Raw genomic sequence first — 15,282 nt, forward strand, 5'->3', positions numbered from 1 at the left:
AGAATCACACAATAAACGCGTCAAGGAAGGCGGCTTCTCTCGTCTCTCTCTGTTTTCTGCTTCAGCCTTTCTCCTTTCGCTTGCTTTTCGTGTCGCCGGTAAGGCAATTCGATACCTCTGAACCCTAACGAGACGCAGCCACCGTTTAGGGTTTCGATCATCCATTCATCTTCCTTGTTTCCTTTGCGTGATTGCTTTCGTGTGGTTTCATTTCCCTTGTACGTTTCAATTCTATTCTATCGAGGAAGCGCTTGAGAAAATTATACTTGATTTTTGTCTTGTGCTTTTTTATTGATTAGGGTTTGTGAATCATTAAAAAAATTTGAATCATCCGATCTGTTATTTTTGGAAGGGTTAGGGTTTCGAAATTTTGGGATTATTGAGGGTTTCGGTTTGAAATACATTTTTCTTGGATTCTTAATTGCTTATTGAGAGGACTTGTGCTTGTGCTTGTAAATCAATGGCGGCAGGGCGAAAAAGTGTTTCGCTGAGAAGAGACTTTTTCAAATACAGTTCCACCAAGGGGTCTGATCACTCTAAGAATGACTCTTTCGGCGTGGAATTGGATGGATCTCGCTGCCAAGTCATTGCTCGTTCCGATGGGCTTCGTGGTGGGAAAGAGGAGAGAGAACAAGGCGAGATCTGTGTTGAAGATGGGGAATATGAGGGTGCCTATGATTTACCACCGCCGGAGAAGAAAAGGAAGTTTTCTCCAATCGTATGGGACCTAGCAGAGAAGAAAGAAAGAATCTCGCCTGAGAGCCGGATCTCTGAGACTGTTGCTCCGTCTCCTCCTCGTCCATCTCAACTGAACAGTTATGGAGCTAAAGGTGTTGATTCACATGATCTAATGGAAGAATCTTTACCAGATTCTCGAAGCGACAGACTCGATGCGGGGGAAGAGAGTTATCTGCCAGAATGGACTATCACAAAGTCAAGATGGGCTTGTGATGATGGTCACTCACCCACGACTGCTGATGATAAATTCAATCATGGCAAAGGGATCTCCAGTCCTGAACTAGGTGAATTCCACCGCGGTGGATCTTCAGAGAGCACCGTCACTAGATCATCAGGAAGCACTGGAAGAGATCATTATATGGGTCTTTCTACTGATGACGCCGATTCTGAAAATGATTTCCGTATGGACTCTATTGTCGATGTCGAGGAATCAGGTGACGTTGGTGATTATCCCTCGGATTCTGAAGAGGGTTGTGGATTGATGCCTGTGCAGAGAAATATAAACATGCTTCAAAGTTGTAGAAGTGTGTGCGAATTTGAGATGATTAAGAAAATAAATGAAGGAACTTATGGTGTTGTCTATAAAGCCAGGGATAAGAAAACTGGAGAATTAGTCGCATTGAAGAAGGTGAAGATGAATATAGAGAGGGATGGCTTTCCGATGTCATCCTTGAGGGAAATAAACATTCTCTTGTCTTTTAACCACCCCTCAATTGTGAATGTCAAAGAAGTAGTTGTAGATGATTTTGACGGTACTTTTATGGTAATGGAATACATGGAGTATGACCTCAAGGGAATGATGGAGGTTAAGAAACAGCCTTTTAGCATTAGCGAAATTAAATCCTTGGTAAAGCAACTTCTTGAAGGTGTCAAGTATCTCCATGATAACTGGGTTATCCATAGGGACTTGAAGTCATCAAACATTCTACTGAACCATGACGGGGAGCTTAAAATATGCGACTTTGGGTTGTCAAGGCAGTATGGAAGCCCTCTGAAGCCATATACTCCTGTTGTGGTTACACTATGGTACAGGTGAGTTGCATTGTAATATTATTTTAGTTTTATGAAGTTACATCCGTAAGTTTATATGATTTTTCATTTATATTGGTAGAGAAGTATATGCCATAAACTCATGAATGGGTGTATTGGTTTGTGCAGAGCACCTGAACTTTTGTTGGGCGCTAAAGAATACTCAACAGCAATTGACATGTGGTCAGTGGGTTGCATAATGGCTGAATTAATTGCCAAGGAGCCTCTGTTCAGGGGTAAAAGTGAACTTGAACAACTTGATCAGGTAATTTTTACTAAAATCACTTGAATGTTACTTTTTCTTCACCTCGTTAATCCTACAACTTGAGAACTTTGCTGCCTGGTAACACTTCTCTCTTTGTCCACTGTCTGCAGATTTTTCGAACCCTGGGTACACCCGATGAGAAAATTTGGCCAGGATTATCCAAATTACCTGGGGCTAAAGCAAAGTTTGTCAAGCAACCGTAAGCATGCCTTGTCTCTGTTTGCTCTTGATTAGAATTCCATGTTATTACTTATGGGTGATAATGCGGTTATACTTTATCAATTGTTTGACTACAAGTTATTGATATTTCAGGTTTAATATGCTAAGGAAGAAGTTTCCAGCTGCATCATTTACTGGTTTGCCAGTTTTATCTGAGCTGGAATTTGACTTGTTGAAGAAGCTTTTAACTTATGACCCCGAAGAGGTATATATTGTCATTGACTAATTTTTTATTGGTTTTCTCAACATAAAGCTGAATAAAGCATAATGTTTGTTTTACTTTCAGAGGATTACTGCAGAAGATGCTCTCCTTCATGATTGGTTCTATGAAGCCCCTCCTCCCAAATCTGATTTCAAGCCTATTTTTCCTTCTTGGAGGTGCTAGGACAGGTACTCTTGCTGGATGCATGAAATACCAAGAACAATGCTATTTTTACTGCTATTGTTTCCAACTTTTGCTTACCTTGTTTATGATATCATATACAAAGAATGATATATGGCAAGTGACAGAGTAATGCACATCGATGTTTGCTATATAAATTAGAAGTGGCGGACTCAACTCTTGTATATACCTGAGAAGGTATGACTAGCACTTGATTTTTTTCTCCCTAGTGAAACTCAATGTATCTCTTTGCTGGTGAAAATGATGTACATAATATTTCAGGACAATTGGTAATTAATGATGAATTTTTGGTCTTGTATGGCTTATCCTGTACTATCTATTTCATTTTTTTTTTCTATGGGTTTGTTCTAATTTGGTCTTTTACGGCTTATCCTGTACTATCTATTTCCATTTTTGTTTTCTATGGGTTTGTTCTAATTCGCTTAATTTTAAACCGAAAAATGATTGAAAATTAGCTACAAATTTTCAATGTTATGAAAACAATAAAAGTTTTACAAATGTAAGTTGTTATTTCAAATGGTCAGTTTATTCCAAACATCTTTCTTTTTCTAGAAAAAAACAGCTGAAATGATTTGAGCTGTTCTGAACATTCACTAAATTGGGGCTGAGGAGTTTTGTTGTTCTCTTTTCTCCTACTAATTTTACACCAGGAAGTGCTTCTAAAAAACATTGGCTTTATTGATTCTCCAAGCATCTGTAGGGTTGGATATGTAGAAAAATAATCAATTCACAGGGATTTTCATGGTCAACAGGTAAATATGTTCAATTTCATAGTTGATCCCTGAAATAAAATGATAGTGTGTGCTTGATTTTTGGGGAGTGGTTGCCTAGCTTCCATGTTCTTACCCATTTTTCTGCAATAGGCTTTACATTTCCCTGACCGTAATGCTGTTTTTAAATTAACAAGACACGGTAATGAGTTTTAGGCAGTGGATTGCTTTCTGGAAAAGGCTTCACAAGGAAGCGGGTGAGGTATGGTGAAGATTGTGGAGCTCTCTGCAAGGCAGAGGTAGGTAGGTAACATTTGGCTCTGCTTCTGGTTTGGTCGTATATGGTAATTTGATGAAATTCAATTGAAGATAACATATTCTCTTATTTATTTATAGAGAACTAAAGTTGTCTTCTAATAATGATGGTTTTTTCATATACTTTGTTCGTCTCCGTAAGACACATTCTTTATTTGATTAGATATTACATCCGAGTATTAATTGAACTGAACCTTTCAAGCGCTTAACACTGCTCTTCCGGTGTCTTCATATTCACTCTCAATCTTTTTTCTGGATTTTCAGTTCGAGGTGCAAAAATTTTGGTTTGGTATGAAAAAATTGAGAGGACGATGAAGATTTAATTGAGTATTTGGTGAGAGAGAAAAGACGAAAAATAATTTTAAAATTAATGATCTGATCCCTTCTTTCTTTTCATATTAAATTATTATATCTTGTAACTAAACATTTACGTATTTTATTACATTTCATTATTTATATGCAATTTATATCTCACTTCATATCCTGGTTGTCCTTAAAATGTTTGAATTGACTATAAATTTATGATGTCTTGTTTTTTTATTTATTTATACAGCGCTGTTAGGGAGGTCTTTTACTGTTTCATAGCACCTTTCAGACTGGAATTCTTCAAATTAGTTAATCTCTTGTGATAGTTCAGGATAATTTTGGTTTGAAAATGTAACCTTTTTTTTTTCTGCAAAATTATTGTAAATAAAATGACTGGTGAATAAAATGGATAGGTTTTTTGTAAAGTAAAGATTAGTGGAGGGTTTAAAAATAATAGGAATTAAAGGGTTATTAATTAATAAACAGGAATTCAATTATCCTTTAAAAATATTACGGCACCAGCTTTGCGTTCAACGGCGTGTAGTAGATTGTCATAGCTGTTTTGTGTGAACTCATCGTATGGGTGAGTTATTTGGGGAAATACCAAAATTGAGAGAACCACATGATTTCCTATTTTCCTTATATTATTTAGCCATCTAAACATAATAACATTCAATTTCATCGATTTAGGACAGAAAATAGTTAAGGTTTACCACGTTGTTTGGATAAAGAATTATGGAAATTTTATATTTTAAAATATGCAAGTCAACTGTTTAGCAAAAGAAGGAAATTCAAATAAACATACACAATCCTTTTGTTTTGGATTTTGATTTAAAAGAAAAACGTTTTCCGTTGTGATGCCAGAAAAAGAAAAATAAAATGTAATTAAAATTGGACAAAAAAAAAAGAAGGGTAAGTGACTAAAAAATAGATGAATAAAAATAATTCTGTAGTATTCTTGACAAAAACAAGTAGAGTCATAAATTGAATCAACTATACATGGTATTTTAAAGAGAAATATAAAGAGAAATATATTTTAAAAATACTTTCGTATGTAATTTCATTGGATATTTGGACTATACATGGTATAGAAAAATCAACTACATTTATTTATTAATTGATTTATACTAAATTTAAATAATAATATGAATATATCATTGTCTAAACAGTATTGGATAATGATCAAAATTATTATTCCTTTATATACAAACAGTTAAATATCTTTTTTTAAATATAGGTACAGTTAATTTTTTAGTAGCCATCACATAATTCCCGGATCAAGAAAAAGAAACTTATTATTTTTTTCGTTTCTTTCTTCAAAGTGGAAAGGACAATTTAGTTTAGAATAGCAACTTTCAAGGAATTCAAATCTTTTTGAGAAAGCAGGTGTACATAGATCAAAATTGAAATCCTAATCATGTTAACACTTATTAATTATTTCTAGCATTCTTAACACATTACAAAAGCACAAAAGTTCAAAGATTAAATAAAAATCCACTTATAAAATTTAGAAGGTTGAAAATCACATGTATTGCAATAAAAGTTATTAACATCATTTAAAAATATGTTCCTAATAAGAAAAAAAAATGAAGTTTTCTCTTCGTAAAAATTGTGAAAATTTGAAGGTTATATTAATATAATTTGTATTGAGTCTTGGACAATAAGGTTGAATAGTGCGTCATGATTGATTTTTTTTAAAATGAATTACATGTGAAATATTAACGGTTATGTCTTTATGAGTGATAGATGAATTAAGTAAATCGGTTTTAGAAGATTTGATAGTGTGGATAGACTATTGGAGGATATTTGGTAGTATGGATCGTTTATGAGAGATCCAATAGTTTGGCTCCTGGACGATCCGTTAGTTTGGCCCTTGAAATATTTGTTGTTGGTGTAGATTGACCACTTAATCTCGATTATAGTTAAGGAGTAACAATTTTTTAGTACTTCGTAAGTGATTCTTAAAATATAGTCGATGGTTCCAGATTTTATTCAAGGCTTGAATTGTCTATAAAATCAACAATATTAAAAGCAACGACATGATGAGGAAACAAAGACAAGGTGCCACGCTGATAGAAAAAAACAAAGATTGAAATTAAAAGGACTCCTTTGATTGAGAGATCGAGAAATCACTTTTTAACTCTTGATATTCGGTGAAAATAATTGAAAAACAGTTGCTTTACCTCACCAATTTTACAAGGAACAAGTATTTTCAATATAATTTTTATCTCGAAAATCATGATTTTCTTAGCTGGATTAAATACCATTTATTATACATTGTTTATAAAATTTTATTATTATAAAATTAATTTATAGTTTTTATTTCCAATTTTGATTTATTATATTTTAGCAAACTAATATAAAAAAAGTTTCAGTCTAATTCTTGGCATTATTAATTGACATGAAAAACGATTCAACCTAATTTTTGACACTGTCAACATTAAAAATGTTTTGGTCTAATTCTTGAGACTTAGACATAAAAAAAGGTTTCGACCTAATTCTTGGTGTTGTCAGTTGACATGAAAAAGACTTTAGCCTAATTCATGACAACCTTAAGAAGCTTGATCGTTTGACCTATTTCTTGACACTTTCAGTTGACCAACTTAATTCCTGACATTATTAGTCGTCCTTAAAAAAGCTTGACCAACCTAATTCCTGACAATTTACCTTAAATTGACTCTTGGTGACATAAAAATAATTTCAGCCTAATTCTTGACGTTGCCATTCACCATAAAAAGCTTGACCATTCAGTGTAATTTATGACATTAGTAGTTGAGATAAATTTAAGGAGTCTCTCGGCGATTTTAAGTCTTAGACTCAACTTATGAAAATGAGTGATTTAATGTTTTTGCGCACATTAAGCACAACTTAATTTATTTTCAATATTTTACTCGATAAACCTCTTTGTCTTGCCTACTCAGCTTGAGACTAAGAAGTTGTGTATTGTCTCGGTCTTGGCTGTCTAGGCAAAGTGATGAGACATAATCAGATCGTACTTTAGACAACTTACACGTGAAGTTATGATCATTGTTCAAGGGTGTTATGCTTCCATTCTAGATGAATAATGAATATTTAAGTAAATAGGCTCCTGGAGACTCGATAGTGTTGATCGGCCCTTGGTCCGATAATTCAACCCTTGGAAAACCTGGTGGTGTGGATCGGCCCTAGAAGATCGGTCCCTAGGAAATCAACTTCTAAAAGATCTCACTCAATCTCGACTATATTCGCAGGATAACAACTTTCTAATAATGAGATTATAGTGAAAACCTACAACTGACCCATTATATAGTCAAATCCTTTTTACTATTATGCAAAATTTAATAGTTATTTCAGATTTTATTCGATGTCAATTGTCTATAAAAAGAACAACATTAAAAGTAGAAAAGATATTGAATTTTTTATCCTCAATTGTGTTTGATTCAAGAATACATACACAAAAAAGTTGATGACTCAAAATAGAAGTACCCAAAACATTATTTGAAAATATGTTATCCAAATAAGAAAAAATTGAAGTTTTCTATCCATAATTAACTAGTTACCTATTTCTCTCTTTTAAAAATTATGAATATTCGAAGAGTATAATATTATCTAAATGATTATTTCATCTGTTTCTTAGCTTTCAAATAATAACTGCGCCGTCCGAGAAGGACTTGATATTAAGTAACCAAAGTATATCAATCCAAAGAGCTTTCCATTCATTTTGAATTATAGTTAGAGTAGCATAATTTTTTCTCGTAACCTTACCTTCAAAAGCTTATTGAACTTGTAAGGATGCTGGAAAGGCTGCTTCTTCCGGCACTTCTTGTGCCACCCATAAGTTTTTTTATTTCAAAAATATTATTTTTAAAATTCTGAATTACATAATTTGGAAGTCTTTTTCTAAAAGCAGAATTAGCTTCTGGATTATGTAATCCGGAAAGTCTTTTGTGATTAGCTTCCGGATTACATAATTCGAAAGTTTTTTCTAAATATGAGATTGACTTTCGAATTATGTAATCCGGAATATATCCAGATTACATAATCCATAGGCTTATTTCAAAATCCAAGGAGATGGTGCAAAAAAAGAGGACAAAACGATTTTTTTTACATTTAATATGGAGGTGACACAAGAAAATATGGAGGTGTAGGAAGAATGAGTCTGCGGGAAAACAACCCATGGGCTTAGTTCTAGAATTTCTTAAAACTCCCCCACGGGCAATTCTGTTTCCTTGTCGAGTATAAGCTCCGTTTGTGTTACATTTGATCAACCTCCACAGGGTGATTTTTCTACTTTCCTTCACCTGCAAGCAACAACAAAAGTTTTTAAAGAATTTGAATTCATTAATTGTAGAATTCGTGTTACTTGCTGTTAAAGAATCACAAATGGTCACCGATGCATATACTTTATTTTAATATGCTGATAATGAATTTGTTGCCACTCAAACTTGATTTTCTGTTTAGTGTTCCGAACTTCTACAATTATGCATACAACTCCAATTCCATTTAACTGCATAATTACTTGAGGTATTCAACTGCTGATCAGTGATGTTTTAAAGTCAGTTACACAATCTATCTTAAAAGTAAATAGTCAACAATTTCAAAAGTTTTGTAACAATGACAACCAAAGGAAATCACATTAAGACCACACTGCTTAAGAACATCATTACTAGGCAATTTATAATGTAACAATTTTGCACAGTATAAAATGTTTTAGAAAGAAGAACGATTTTGCCCTAGATTCTTCTCAATGTTATGGATATGCAGATAAGCTTGATGCTTAATTCACAATTTTGAGTGGATTTGCATCTTATAGCTCCTGTAAATTAGTTGAGGGTATCACAATGCAAATTTTGCTGCTTAATTATTTCTATCATTAAGAAATCTGTCATGCTTTATCTGAAATACAATCTGAAACCTCAGCTCTGAGTAAACTATATAAGTTTATGTCAATGTTTATAATCTCGACTATTGGATCAATGAGCCACGTGTTAATCCAGAAGTTTATCAAACTTCCATTGTCAATCTGCCATTTTGTGTTATCCTTAACATGAACATAAGTTTGCTTGATGAGATATATTCCACCATAGAACCATCCTTCATAAAAATTCTACCACCAAAATACTTTTTACCAATCCATTCGTTCTACTTGGTATTATAATCTCATTCTTAATGGTAAATCTAATATTTAGTCATTTAAAGTATTAAAGTCAATTTTAAGAAAAAATGAGTATGCTTGTTAATGCTGTTCTTGGTTCATTCCAAACAGGAAGACGAATTTACTACCAGTTTATGTTAAAATATACTTTTCTGAAGGAAAAAATAAATGTAACCTATTTTTTTCACCTTTTAATTTTATAAATTTGATTTTAGTAAAAACTAAAGAACTATAATTCATATTTGAAAAACATATTTAAGAACAAACTTCGGAAAAACAGAAAACCGAACATTTTTTTTTTGAAAAATCTAATTCGACACCGTCAAAAGCAGATTTGGGGGACACAAATGTTTTCACCCAATTATGCTACAAGTAGCTCAGATTCTTCCAACGAAGAGAGAAAATTCATGCAAAAAAGTATGCAGAACATAAATTCAAATTCGCTTGACTTTTTATTCATTAAAGTAGCTCTTCGAAACTGGGTTTAAGAACAGCCGGCATTTGCAGTAAAGCTGAAAAGGGAAGCGAATTTCAGAGTATATTAAAATACAAATTGGTAAAGTTATGTTTTCCTAAAAAAGGAACAATTGCAGTTCGGGCCAGAGGATCCGGGGATGAACTCTGTTAAGACAGCACTTTCTCTACTTCAACTGTCACCTCTTTGGGAGGTTTCTCAGCATGAAGATTAGCAACAACACCCTTCTTGGAATAGTAATCAATAACCTGCAAGTTCAATGCAAAAAATTCCAATCAAGACCATGAAATTACAATGGAAATTCAACAACACAGAAATGAGAAAGGCATTCCTCAAACAATTATCATAGTGAATCCGAACGCTTAAAAATGGATTCAGAAACATACGGGCTCAGTTTGCTTATGAAATGCCTCCAGTCTCGACTTGAGAACAGCTGCAGTGTCATCCTTGCGCTGGATGAGTGGTTCACCAGTAACCTGAGGAAAACAAATTCAATAGCAAAATTGTTACAGGTTAGTGTTTTTCTTAAGCTATCATAACAAAGCTCGTGGCAAGCCCTGACCTTTTAAGTGGGCAGGGCATCCTCCGTTACCCCTAGATACGCAAAAATTTCAACTAGAACATGTTAAAATTGAACCGGCCTAAGTAGTACTAAAAAGGGGAGTTTTAAGTTTGTATCAATAGACATTTTAGAGTGGCAAAATATTAAGACTGAATTTTCCCTTGACACCATATTAGAAAGGGAGTGTGCCTAAATCAATCTCAAAAGCTAGTTTTAAGATAGAAAATAGACTGGTCATATGTCTAACCATTGTTGGACACCTAACAATATTTATGTTTGAATGATACTTGTAGCTTTTCAGAACTTCCATAAATGTTAAAGCACCTATAAGTAGAAGTTACGTTTAGGCAACTAACATTTTTGCAGGGTTTAAATAAAGTTGCACACTTACATCATCAACCCCAGAAGCCTTAGGAGGGGCAAATTTTGTGTGGTATGTTCTGCCACTGGTAGGGTGTATCCATCGACCAGTAATTCGCTCCTCAAGGATTGCATCGTCAATTGCAAAATTGAGCACCTTATCAACCTTCACTCCCTGTTTTTCCAGCATCTCATCAAGCTGCAAAGAAAGAAAAAAGCAGGTTCAAAAGATGTAGATGAACAACATGTAAAACAGTGCATTAATTCGAGTATTCTGTTTGACATAAGTCTAATATTTCAAACAAAAGAAACTCACAAGTAACTCAGATGTCCAACAATGTCATACCTTCTGTGCTTGGACCACAGTTCTTGGGAAACCATCAAGAATGAAACCTTTCTGACATGATGGTTTTTTCATTGCTTCATCTATAATCCCAACAACCAAGTCATCAGAAACAAGTTCTCCCTGAAATATTGTAACATAATATCATATTAGCAATCTCTCAACAGAGTACACACAGTAAATCCCCAAATAAGATTCCATGCAAGAAGGCTTTACCTTTTCCATAGCTTCTTTAGCCTTGACACCAAGAGGGGTCTTGGCAGCTACAGCTGCTCTTAACATATCACCAGTAGCTAAGTGGCATAAACAGTACTCGTCCTTTATGATTGGTGACTGGGTACCTTTACCAGATCCAGGAGGGCCTGCAGTAACATATTTTAAAGTTATATTCCACTTGAATTTCAAAAGAGAAAAAAAAATATATGTTATAAATCCTTAAAGCATTACTCAAATGAGCACAGCAAGGCAAATTTGGAGATTAACCCTAACTCACTAATTGACAGTGCTTAGAACAACATTGGTGTAATACATGGACGCATATCAAATTAGAATAGTAGTCTAAGCGTAGTACAGAGACAATACAAATCCAACTGCTACTCATCATTTACAGGAGTTATCACTTCACAATGTATAGGTTCGATTTGAATATTTATGGAAGATTAGTGCCTCACTATTCATTTTCCAATCAATAAATTTAAGAGAAACATAGAAAATGAGGATCCATTATGGATGAAGTCTCCTTTTAAAATAATAAGATTGTAGGAATGTACACATTAAAATTCCCAATCTAACTCTTGAGGCAAACAGGTTCAAGTTTGAAAGATCAACCGATAAACTCAATTTAGCTCTTCATTTTATCTGTCTGGCAGATACAAAGAGGTGGTGTTACAGATGACCAAATTGTATTAGAAGCAGAAAAAATGCCAACATTAATAAGATGCAACAAGCTAGGAAAGTAAAGGCATTGTGGTAAAGTACAATTATAAAAAAAGTTCTGGAGAAAACCAACATCACTTGATTGAAATAAAATAGGGCGAACTATAAAACCACAAACCTAACATCTTTCTGCCAACAGTACACAGATAGATCTACACACTAAAGTTAGCATGAGAGTAAAAATATGCAAATTTTCAGGAACTGAAATGTTTTGAACCTAGACTATTATCTAATCAAACCAAAATAAATTCTTTGCACATATATGCACTGTCTCTATTGTCTAAAATTAAAACTCATGTCAGGTACGCAGTCTGCGAAAAAATATTAAACCTAAAATGTAAAAAGTTACACATGAATGATGACTAAGAAAAAAAATAGAGAAAGAACGCATAAGCAAGCCTCTCTAATATGCGTGTAGATTCACAATTAGAGGATCGTATTCAAATGACAAACATAAAAAAAAGTATTAAACAGTTCAAGAGCTACTTTATGCAACACCACATGCCTCGTGGGGTTCAAAACACCCTACACCATCCCAGACAATAACTTCGTAGCATATAATCACCAATTGAAAAACAATATTCATCCACCAAAGAATGAAAAACTAAAAGTAACTTAAAAAAAAAAAATCAGAAAAACTGAATAAAAAATCCATAAAGCGTAAAGCAAACCCACTTATTTTCTTCTCCAGCAACTGAAGAACACAGACGCATATGAGTATCTCCATCCTTAACCGTAACGCTAAAACCCCTCAAAAGTTCTCAGCGTTTTCCCTATTAAACGATAATAAGTGCCTCACGAAGGAAACCCTAAAATCCGCATCAACAACATTGGAACGCAACGAGCGCAAAAACATCGAACTATTTAACAAAAGCATTTTCGGATCTGGATTAACAGCGAAACGAAAACTTAAAGAAAATTCTTCTTCAAGAGAGAGAAAGATGGAGATACCAATGAGAATAAGGCGCTTGTCAGGTTTGGAGGAGCACTTGAAGCGACGAAGGAGCTCAGTCATAAGATCCATAGAGGGAACATCTTCCAAGCTAGTGTTCGCCATTGCTGTTTCTGTTTCTGAGGCGTTGTTGTTTTCTCCGTAGAACAGAAGAAAACCAGAATCACTTTCTCTTTCTCCAAAGCTGCGTTTCAAGGTTCGGTTCTGTTCGGTTCCAACCCTCTCTCCCACACTTCAAGAAACTCAACTCGCCGTCGCCCTTGTCTTTCCTTCTTACCCTTTCTTTCGCTATAAGTGTTAGGTGACTGCTTTTTTCTATTTATTTTATTTAATATTACTTACAAAAACTTTCCTTCTTCTCTATAATTTTTAATTTAATCTCATTTCATCTTTTAAAATTAAATAAACCACAGATCTTACAAGGGTGTAATTAAACTATTTTTTTCTTTCAACCGTTTATTTTATTTTATTATTATTTTTGGGTAGGTGCAGAGCAGACGCTTTTGGCCGTTTGAATTCTTTCATCTGTTTTCTGACTGTGATCGGCAACGGTTCAGATTGCCTGAAGTTTGGTAAACCAACCTCACTCAATCATGGCCATTCAAATGTTTATGCAATTTTATACAAATTTTAAATACGGTCTTAAAGTTTATGGACCGTAGGATGTGATATCCCGCAGTGCAGTTCTGTATTAAATTATAGAGGATCCAAATCCCGTCTTATTCGTTGGCTTTTGCCATTAACCAACAAAGCTAATTTTAATATTCCCTTTTAATAGTTCTTTTTAATTGAAGAAGCTTCTTCTACCCACAGAAATTGTATTACAGTAAAATCAATGGTTGTTGGTTTCCATTTCCAACTACCAAAAATAATGGTTGTTGGTCTAATTTTATTTTAATTTTTTTAAATTTAGATCATATGCCATGTTTTAATTTTTATATTATTTCTATGTCGAAATAGTTTTTCCATTAAATCTTTCTACTAATGGTAATTTTTATCCTCTTTTCTAGTTTGTTTTGGAATTTTTTGTAGAAACTAAAAAAAATTAACATATAATTAATGTCTAACAAAGATATTTCAATCATATTCTTTTGGAATAAACCGATTAATAATTAATCACAAATATTTTAGATTTCAGTAGTGATTTTTATTTGTACATTTTTTTCATAAACAAAATATTATAAATAATTTTTTTATACAAATAATTCTATAAATTTATAATCTTTTACTCACTCTATAGTATTCATTATGAGTTGGTTATTGAAATAAATCATCAAGATTCTCATACTACTAGATGGATTCTTTGGAGAGAAGATATTTAACACCAATACATCATAAATATAAATATATATATATATATATATCAACTTTATATGAGTTTGTTGATTATTTATGGATTATAAATGTACTCATTATCCTCACAAAGAAGGTAACATTTTTATTTTTTTTACGAATCACTTCAGTGTCACTTGCAAAATTAGGTTATAAGAACAAGCTACCCTCTACATCAATAACATATAGTGACTCAAAGTCTTACCTTAATGTTACCATAAGAAACACATTCCTCGTAAATCTTTCTAATTTGGTTAACTAGTTCCTTACACAGGACATTTATTTATCTTTGAAATTAAAACAAAAAGGTTTTGAGCCTTCACAGAATCACCATACACTATTTTATAATCTTTTTTAAAAAAAATCTCTTATAGAAAATTTTAGTTTCATTCACAATCGATCTCACGTTGGACAACATGAAAACAATGGATAATATCCTTAATAGTTAATAGTTTGCATCACATTTTTTGGAGGATGGAGTTTGGAAATCTCCCCATGTCCTAGTTAGGCAAGTCAGTTAAAATTAAAGGTGCTTCTTTAGAAGGTCACATCCAACATGGGCCTATTAATATTTTTTGATACAATCTTAACATATTTTCAAGTTGATTGTAATCACCTTTTCTAATAAACCTGAAAAGGGCATTTTCTTTTTATTCTTGTGTTTCAAGGATTTTTACGAGGTTGTTGTGTGGATAGTATAAAAAATTGGTATAAAATAATAGGTTAGATGTCAAAAAAATACCTTTCGTTCTATAAATTAAATTTGTTGTTAGTCCATAAACACATTTGAATTATCTACCTTAAGGGCAATTGGACTTTTGAATTTGAATTTGAATTCTCTAGCTTAAGGACAATTTGAATTAAATTTGAATTCTACAATATTGTGGTGTTTAGCGTGGGATAGGTAAAAGTAGTCCTATCTCAACATATACAACCATGAGGAATCAATGAACTAGCTATCCGTAGAAAGAAAGGGACACCTTACTTTGCAACAAAATCTCTATACCACGAACGAGCTTCGAAAGTATAATAAAAAGGTAATACAAAGCGAAGAAGTAACTCTACTGACCCAAAGAGAACTACATTAAGTAATCAAAGACTCATGTATCCAGGTTAAGGAAGTGCTCAAGGCTCATGAAGAACTACAATGTAAGAACAAGGAACTACAACAAATCATACGAGATCCAAATAACTCATTAAATG

At 33.2% G+C, this 15,282-nt stretch overlaps 2 protein-coding genes across 3 annotated transcripts; one reads left to right on the plus strand and one right to left on the minus strand.

Moving 5' to 3' along the window:
- On the plus strand, positions 1-2,948 carry LOC137807954 (Protein kinase superfamily protein). 2 transcript variants are annotated; one of them, XM_068608823.1, is made up of 6 exons: positions 1-218; positions 471-1,770; positions 1,897-2,032; positions 2,143-2,231; positions 2,345-2,456; positions 2,538-2,948. In XM_068608823.1, the coding sequence occupies exons 2-6, from the start codon at positions 851-853 to the stop codon at positions 2,634-2,636; spliced, it is 1,356 nt and encodes a 451-aa protein (XP_068464924.1). In that variant the 5' UTR covers positions 1-218; positions 471-850; the 3' UTR covers positions 2,637-2,948. The 2 variants fall into 2 exon arrangements, with proteins under 2 accessions (XP_068464924.1, XP_068464923.1); XM_068608822.2 differs by lacking the exon at positions 1-218 and having other exon boundaries at positions 328-1,770.
- Positions 2,949-9,548: 6,600 nt separating this feature from the next.
- Positions 9,549-13,061, minus strand: ADK1 (adenylate kinase 1). The gene is made up of 6 exons (XM_068608819.2): positions 12,747-13,061; positions 11,076-11,221; positions 10,863-10,982; positions 10,548-10,715; positions 9,981-10,070; positions 9,549-9,842 (listed from the first exon to the last, which is right to left on the minus strand). The coding sequence occupies exons 1-6, from the start codon at positions 12,850-12,852 to the stop codon at positions 9,744-9,746; spliced, it is 729 nt and encodes a 242-aa protein (XP_068464920.2). The 5' UTR covers positions 12,853-13,061; the 3' UTR covers positions 9,549-9,743.
- Between the last annotated feature and the right edge of the window lie 2,221 nt (positions 13,062-15,282).

Source organism: Phaseolus vulgaris, chromosome 3 (genome assembly GCF_051622355.1).
Source record: "Phaseolus vulgaris cultivar YP4 chromosome 3, ASM5162235v1, whole genome shotgun sequence".
Taxonomy (NCBI): domain Eukaryota; kingdom Viridiplantae; phylum Streptophyta; class Magnoliopsida; order Fabales; family Fabaceae; genus Phaseolus; species Phaseolus vulgaris.